This window comes from Apaloderma vittatum, unplaced genomic scaffold (assembly GCF_000703405.1).
Source record: "Apaloderma vittatum isolate BGI_N311 unplaced genomic scaffold, ASM70340v1 scaffold18819, whole genome shotgun sequence".
In the NCBI taxonomy this organism is placed as follows: Eukaryota; Metazoa; Chordata; class Aves; order Trogoniformes; family Trogonidae; genus Apaloderma; species Apaloderma vittatum.
Window position 1 is genome coordinate 2201 of NW_009733704.1, and position 9076 is coordinate 11276.

The window sequence follows — 9076 nt, forward strand, 5'->3', positions numbered from 1 at the left end:
TTTTTTACCACTCCATGTTTCAGTTATCAGTCAAGCTTTGCAGAAACCCGCCCCGTAACATCTCCTAACAAGCACATAATGTACAAACAAATCCCAATAATTCCAGTGTGTAACCTGCAAATTGGAACATGACTCTCTGGTGAAGAAACACTACCTCAACCACACACATATTTCTCTGGACTCAGCTCAAATGCAGGGTTCTCCATGGTGAGCATATTCCTAAGATTTCTCTCCATGTCTTTCAAGATAGCAACCACATTTTTTTGGATCTGGCTTTCCCAAGTAGTGTATATGTATAATATTCCCGTATAAGCCTCTAATTTAATTTTTATAACCCAGTGTCCTAGGGCTTATGGAAGCTAATTTTTTTTTCCTTGACTGGCTCTTTTTCAAATCAACTGATTTGTGATATAAATTTGTGATATTGAACTTCTTGTGATTTTTTTTTCCTACAGAAGGTCAAACTTAATAGAAAAATTGGAAGTATGCCCAGTGAAAATCCATACAACAGGTGGGCTTTATCTATGATATATTTTCAGAAAATAAACACTGACTGCTGTTGACATTAATGCTAATTGCCATAAGCTATATCTGGATCTTTTCTCCAACTTAACAAGAACTAAAACAGTATGGCCCAAAGAGCTGAACGTCATTCAAAACAAGGAAGGATCTCATATACAACTCTGTAGAATAAACACAGCATTAGTTCTTATGCTCTGGCAAATGTGTGAAGACTGTAATAGGAAAACATATTATTTAATTAGGTATTGAGGGTTGCTGCAAAAGAAAAGGATTTTTGCCTTGACCTTTTAATCCTTGCTTTAAAATTTTCATTCTTTAGGATAATATTTAAAAATCCCACAAATTCTGAAGTGAGGAATGCGACACCATACAAGGGAAAAGTTCTGTCCATGCCTGTCTTCTCAGGAAAACCAAATCTTGTTTTTACTTTGTTGTTATTAATTGTAGTCTGGCTCCGGATATGGCTACTTTCAGCCATGACTGCAGTACAGAGCCGATACTGGAGCTCCCTTTTCAGCTGGCTAACAGCACAGGTACCTGAAGCAGTGTAGCCATGGCAGCACAGAGCTCCGAGTGGCCTAATTACTCTGCCAAGAAATAAATGGATACTGGGAATTCCCCGGGGGGAAAGACGGTTGAATTGTTAACAAAAAGAGCTTTCCCCTAAGGCATGTTAGCTAAATAGGTGTTAACAAGAGCCAAAAAACCTCAAGCTCCAACCTTAGAATAAAAATGCCTTTGTCCTTTGGCATTTCTGATGCCCCAAGTCCTTCCAATTCTCCTGCTGTCTGTAGAGACAAAAGAAAGACGCGATTTCAATATCAGACAGAAAATGTACAATAGAGGAAAATGATCCCCACCCTAAGTAAAATTTTTAAGTAAGATCTTCTTAAAAAGACAAAAATAAAAGCCTCTCCTGGCTGAAAACACACAGAACCTTCCTGGCAGCAATGGCAGAGCAGAGATGCTCGAGCATCCTGCCTCTGTAGGACACACATCTGGGTCAGTCCATGAGTTCCATGAGGAGCATGTTCAGACCCTGTGTTTACTATGCCTGGAAAAATGGCAAGATATGTACGTATTTAATGACGAAGATCAAAGAGAAGAAACAAATGAGTGCAAGACTTAGAGTAAGGGAATTCATTTCTGTTATCTCTTCTCCCACCAATCTTTTCTCATGCACAACTGTGGGCATGTACACAGGAAGGTGAAGGAGCAATTTTACCACTATGCTCACTTTCTTAGAAGCTCAAAAGGCAACATCATTTTCTGAAAAAAAAACGGGGGCCAAGACTTCAAATTTTATTTTACAAGTTGGATCTGTTTATTTAGAACTATATAAGCTAGATTACATGAGCAAAATCTACATTATTTAGCTGAAATTCCTTTTGAGGTCAATGTGAGTTTAACTAGTTTAAGGACTGAGACGTAAGGCATTTCAGAAAAACATACTGGCTTCTCCAGGTGGAAACCTTGATGAGTATCAGCGAATTAGAATCTGTAAACTTGTGCCCACTCTGACAGAATGCTGTTTGTAACAGCCATGCGCTGAAGTTGCTGTTTTGAGGAGACAGAAAATCAGGCAATGGTGAGTTTTGCTGCCTCCTAACAGAGGCCAGTAAGTGGATGGTGTGCAGAGGCTGAAAACTGCAATTTTGTAACATCAATTTAAATATGAAAAGCAACAGAACACTACTAAAATCCAAGCCGCTTTTAATTTCCAAATGTTCATATGCTACAGCTCAGATATATACACCCCACTTAGACCTAACCAAGCTGATTCTATTTTCCAATGCAGGCAAGGAAGCAATAGAGGTGAAAATCCCACAGAGTCTCCAGGATGTGATGCCCAATGATGAGCAGTAATTACTGCAGCAACACTTCAGCCAGCATGAGTGTCAACGAAATGTCTGCCTTCCCTCTGACTCTAGAGCAAAAAACTGGCTTTGCCTTTGTGGGGATTTTGTGTGTTTTCTTGGGACTTCTAATTATCAGATGCTTCAAAATCTTGCTAGACCCCTACAGTAGTATGCCTTCTTCTACGTGGGAAGATGAAGTTGAGGGGCTGGATAAAGGAACATTTGAATATGCTCTTGCATGAAAATTCACAGAATATTCTGCCTTAAATTCAATGTTGATTTCATTTTGGAAACCAACTGCTATAACATTTGTTACATATACCTGCATTTTGGAGATATGTTGGTGTCATCCATTTTGTTAAATAAATATCTGTTGCAAACTCAAAAGGCACTTCATGTCACTTTTATTTCCGGAGAAGTGGAACAGTATATAAGAAATCATTAACAGCGAAGAAATACTACAATAAACAATTCACTAGAAAGCTATCATGGCCAAAAATTATTTTAGGAATCAGATGATATCTGCCTCTTCAGAGGAGGATCTCACTTCTACCATGTCTCACGATAGGCTGGAAAGAAAGGTGAAGGACAAAAGACAAGCTCATGAACGGTGAATGCTTAAGTGGTAACTCCTTCCTCTCCTCATCTGTCACAATTTTCTGAAGCTCAGAGACTGTCATGTACTGACAATACAAAAGTGGACGACAACAAATGGTTGTGGCTCAGAGGAGACGTCTGCAAGTGGTGTGTGTGCATGTTGCAGAGATGAGAGGAACAAGGGTTGGTCCATGCACTGCCAATAACAAGAAACTAACGGCAAAGCTAAAGAGCACATCAGTTGCTAACTCACCTCTGAAGAGCAGGTGCTGTACTGCTGACTGTTTATAAGGAAAGTGTACATTGCTTCTCCTGTGTGAAACCTGATGTGGTCCTCTGCAAAGAGTGCATAGTTCACATAAGAACATCCTTTTATAGGCTTCTCTTCTCCTATTCTATAGTATCATAAAGTCGAACAGAATTAGTGGAAGGAAAATAAACATTAAGGAAATTTTTGATTCCCCAAGCATTCAGCAATACAAAATATATTACCAGCTCAGAACTTCCAGTCTGAACCAATGCCACCACAGTGCCAGTCCACCACTGTTTCCCATACCATTAAAATCTTAGGTGAAAGAGAAAAAGTGCTCGTTAAGTAAGCAATCTTACAGTTGACCTGAATTGGCCAAGATGTGCCAACTTTTCTCTCCACTTGGTTATGGAAGAGGATTTGGTTCAAATTGGAACTTAAACTATCTGGTTAATAGCTCCCAGCACTCATTGCATCAGCTTGGCAAGGCCAAAGCAGAGACACTCATGCTGCATACCCTTTTGTACCCAGCCCCCCAAAAGGGACAGGGATCCAGCGCTGACTGGAGGTCTCTGTTCTCTCCAGTCCCTCTCTACAGTTGGTTCTTCTGTTTGTGCTCATACCACTGTGCACTGTGTATGATCCGGACTGTAAAGACAGAAGAATCAACAGTGAAAGATGACTCAAATCTGGGTATTCAAGGTCACCCTCATATACACAGCTGTTTAGGAAGTGTGACAGTACTTGACAGAAATTCAATTCAGTTTTTAAGGCGGCTGGCATTAGAATTTTAAGCACTGTCACTTTTGCTAAACAGCTCTGTTTGCAACGAGGAGCAAAGACAAGCAGATCGGTTACAGTAGTTGGTTTCTTTGGCATGTATTCTAAAAACTACATGTTGTCCCTTTTGCCTTATATACTGGGCAGAGGCAGCCTGTGGAACAGCAGACCGATCTCCAGTGCCGTTTGGAACAAGAAATACTTGATTGTACAGGGAAGGACATGAATCTCTTCTCTGAAGACAGTAAGAGGGGAACAGCCAACACTGATCTGCACTGGTCCATTTGAATTATAAAACATAAACAATCTTGTGAATATAAGAGCTTTTAAACTGCTTCAGCTTCTGCATAAGAAAAAATGCCAGACCCTCAGAGATTCAGTATATTACATTTACCTTAGTTAATTTAACCACAAAATCAAAGGTACATACCAGTACACTGATTCATGTGATCTGTATTGCTGGATAGGATCATCCATTGCACAGACCTGACACTGCCGTTCTTTTTACGTACAGCTAATCAGCACAGGTGAGCTCAGTGTTGTCACATTAGAGTGCTGAAGGTACTTAAGTTATCTGGGTTAAATATAGCTCTGTTATCTCTAAGCTACACAGCAAACATGCCCCAAAACCCCCAATACTGGTTTACTATTTTTGTTCCTGACCCCATGTATTGCTGGAAGCAATTACTAAATTCCCTGATGATTACAAAGCGTCATCATTTCTTGCCCATCTTCTCGGCACACCCAAAAGATAACAGAGTCAGCTTTCCCAGAAAAAATGCAGAGAATATACTTTTTCAAAGGTTTTCCTTCAATATACAGAGCAAAACTTTGGATGGGCTTAGGACCAAATTGTTAAAAAATGCACAAAGAACAAGGGGACTTGTCAATGACCGATCCCGCTGACTTCACTGGAATCTCTTCTGCATAAAATTCGCTGAACAGGAGCCTGAACTCTTGTTAGCTCCATTACTATATACGCAGAACTTAAAAATAAAGAGATCATGATCTGTGCACAGAATCAGGCATAGCTGGGAGGGAAATGGAGATAAGAGAAGTATTTTCAGGCCCCCTTAGAAATTTTGCAATACCATAAACCCAGTAATTGTAATGGATAGGTACATTTGCTGGCTAATAGTTAACAAGCTAGAATGCCTCTCTAAATCATCATCTAGAAATGTTTTGAAGAAGAGGGATTGGATGGTCTGTTCAGTATATTAAACAGGAGAAAAACTGGCCAATAAGGCAGAGTCTGTAATGCCTCAAAGAGGGACACAGTACATGCATGAATAACAGAGGCAGATTGTCCTTCCCTAAAAGCACAGGATTGAATGGTAAGTTAGGTTAACCTGAATAAGGTAAACCTGATTTTTTATACATAATGCTAGAATACTAAACACAAAAATAATGGTAAATAGTGGTTGAGAGATCTCTGGAAATACACTGTGAAAAACAAAGTATTATTTTCAAGAACAGCAGAAAGGTGAGAGTTTTCTTTTCCTAGCAAAATATTAATATTATGGAAATAAGACAGTGAAATTACAGAATCATTTTACTTTGTAGCAAAAGTCTCATTGTCATCAAAGAATTGGATTTTATTCAGTCATGGAGATGGAAACTAACCTAGTTTCACTGACTTAATGATGAAAGATTTCATTTAGCTCCTCCATGCCTGAAGATTAAACCCTTACAACCATAAAAGGCCAAAGGAAGCAGAATATTATTGATGGTCAGAAATGTGTAGTAGTACTACTACTAATAATAGTGATCATCTAAGCCCAGTAGAAGTAAACTAGACTAAATAAATGGAACTGTTGCTGTGAGGCTTACAAAACATTAAGCAGAAAACCCAACAGAAATATGAAGGGGTTATAAAGTGATGTCGTAGTGGAGAGGTGATAGTAGAATATTATCTATAGCTGATAGAAGAAGTGAGAAAATATGCTTTATCTATGTCTCACACTGAAGATAGACAGTTGATTATGAGCTCTTCAAATTATAATTTTGATATGTGATTTTAGAGAAAATTTACATTGCTAAGATATAAATACTGATGCACTGGTTTATCTTTCAGCGCCAAAGGGCCAAATACATTTCATAAAATCATTGAGAAATTTAAATTGGAAAAAAATCACTGGAGGTCACCTAGTTCACAACCTCTTGTGAAAGCACAAAACTTTAAAAAAATGCCTCTAATGGGCTCATTTACCCAGATTTTCAGTTCATATATTCCTTTATTTATATATATATATAGTCTCTAAAACTTTCTGCCTTTACATATACTCGTGGAGTTTCAATGTCTGCATATGGTCTGTTTTAGTTAGTTTGAACAGACCTGGATTCCTCCTGCATTATATAGGCCTATAGAATCACACTCCCTTATCTCTTCAGAAGAATGCTTCAGGACCCATGGATTGCCATTGCTTCAGGAGCGCATTTCAGGGGCACCTGGGCCATCCTGTCCGTTGCTGCAAAGGTGCTTAACCCACTAAAGGCCTTAAATATAAGTACCCTTTCTGCTCTTGCAGCTTTTGTTTGCTTGTTTGTTTCCTGGAGGGGGTCTGTGTGGGAAGTGGCGGAGGGAAGCAGACTGTACAGCTGTCCTACGTTCACCCTTCTGTGGGCTGCCACTCCGAGTGACTGGACAGACCAGAGGAACGGGCCAACAGGAATCTTGTGACATTCAACAAGGACAAATGCAAATCCTGTACCTCAGGCAGACTCAGCCCCTGCACCACACAGGCTGGGGCCTCACTGGCAGGGAGTAACTCTGCTGGAGAGGACCTGCTGAGCAGAGGAGTCAGCACCACGTCCTGGAAGCAGTGAAGGTGAACAGCGTGGGCGGGGTTGACAGGACCGTAGCCAGTAGATGAGGCAAAGTGATCACCCCCTCCATTGAGCACTCCTCACACTGCACCTGGAACCCCATTTCTAAGTTTGTCTGCCTGTTCCACCTCACCTGCCCCTGCAAGAAAAATGTTGATAAACTTGTGTATGTCTGATGGAGGGCCACCAAGATGGTTAGAGGTCGGAGCATTTCCTCTGTAAGGAAACGGGATTTGTTTATCCATAAGAAAAAAAGAAAGGCGCTAGGAGAACCTACGTAGTCCCCCCAACACTTACGAGGAGGTTAGTGACAAGACAGAGCCACGCTCTTTACTGAGGTGCACAGCAGGAGAGTGAGAGATGACGGTCACAGAGTGAGACACAGAACATTTCAACTGGATATACAGGGGAAAAAAAGAACCCACTTTGAGGACAACTAAGTATTACAATAGGATAAGAAGGCAGGTTGTGGAATCTGTCCTGACCAATAAAAGCCCTAAGTAACCTGACTTACCTTCAGTGTTCCCTCTGCTTTGAGTGAGAGGTTGGACTAGAGAAACTCCCAAGGTCCCTCCCAACCTGTGTGATTTTATGACTGGCTACAATTGATTTCAAATAATCTTAAAGGGTGTTTTGACTGTACAAGTGTAAAATTGAGTGTAAATTTCTGCAAACCTTCTAATACCAAGGACTACTGTTAACATTTCTCAATAATGACTACTTTACCATAGTAACATCTCTTCCATTATAATTTAGGAAATGCAATGCTATTTTTGAATCTGTTTCAGTTGTCTATTTATTCCTTCATAGCACACTACTTCTGTTTACATAAAAAATTAACAATTTGCTATATCTTACTTGCCTTATTGTCACCATCCTGGAATTACTGAAAACTGAAAGCCTAGCTTTTGTAGTTAATTTAAAAATGTATTTGATTCTAGTGTTTCATGCAAATTTAATTATAGACTATGAGAGAAATATACATGGTATCATACCACCTAAGTGGAATATAAACAGTAAATGGACTTCATGGAAACTCGTGTCAAATCCCTTGTGCTGCCTTCAATTTCACTCGCTTCAATTAAGCCTTGCATTATTAAAAGAAATACTATACTTGAAAATCAATTTTAGGTACTTAGAATCTGATCCAAAGCTCAATTTATATTGATGGTGTCGCAAATCCTGATTTAGGAACCTGCCAACTACGCCAATTTGTCACAAATGGGTAATTTAGATTGCTTAAAGAATCACCAAAGGTATTAGCAAAAGTGGTTTTATGTAAAAGTATGACTTAACATTTGGTGGCAAGGTTCACTCTGTTACTGAACGGCACAATTATATGAACCATGATTCAAACCTACCAAGGCACAAATCGAAGTTACTAAGACAAAATCAAATTTACCATACAACGTTATGTGTGATATTGGTTAGTTACCAAAGAACTGCTGTTGAGGAGCAACCTTAAGAGATGTCCCAGTTCAAGAGGAGATCACCGCAATGCAGCCAGGCTGCTTAGCCATGACTGTTCAGAGAAGGCTCACTTAGGCTGTCATGTTTATGGAATAAAACAGATGACTTGCAGTCTAATTACACGCAATGGAAAAAGTATGTATGAGAGTCCTTGTATCCACAACCTTCTTTGTTCCTTGGTAAATAAGTCTTGGAAAAGCCACCCACTATTCATGTGCTAATCGCATGATCAGTGTTCCAAGCTCCTATGCATCTATGCTCACTGTGTCACTCTGCTCCTTGCTGGATTTTCAGAGAACAGACTGAAATTAGAGGAGTTGTTGGCCCATTTATGGCTTAGGCCTTTACCTCCTTTGGCACCAGGCTTTGGTGCCAAATTACCACTAGTTTGGTTAAGGGGTCAAGTGCATCTGTCACAGATGGAAACATCCGCACAAACTCAGTCTTTGACTCAACTATTTTTTTACTCAGCAAGTCATAGGATGATAGTATCATGGATATTTGGTGAGGCAGGGGAGAGCTCACGGTGGAAGACTTACCTAAGTGCAAGTTAACAGCAATGTTTTATTTATATTTTTTAATGGCAGAAACACAGCAGACAACATTAAGAAGACTGCTTAGAGATTTCAAGAAAAAATTCTCAGAACTGTGTTACTCAAAGAGCAAAGATTTCACACACAGCAGCACTAAGCCCTCTGCCATAACTGCAACCACAGCTGCAGCCACAGAAGAGTAACCGGACCAGTGACCCAAGTCTATAGCATCCCTGAAG

General features: G+C 39.8%; 1 protein-coding gene across 1 annotated transcript; it reads left to right on the forward strand.

Moving 5' to 3' along the window:
- The first annotated feature begins 2374 nt into the window (after positions 1–2374).
- CTXN2 (cortexin 2) lies at positions 2375–2623 on the forward strand. Its single transcript, XM_009876020.1, has one exon. It carries the CDS (start codon positions 2375–2377, stop codon positions 2621–2623), a length of 249 nt encoding a protein of 82 aa, XP_009874322.1.
- Positions 2624–9076: the final 6453 nt, after the last annotated feature.

Excerpts from the sequence above, each read along its gene's own strand:
- CTXN2 (XM_009876020.1), top strand. The coding sequence starts at position 2,375 with ATGATGAGCAGTAATTACTGCAGCAACACTTCAGCCAGCATGAGTGTC.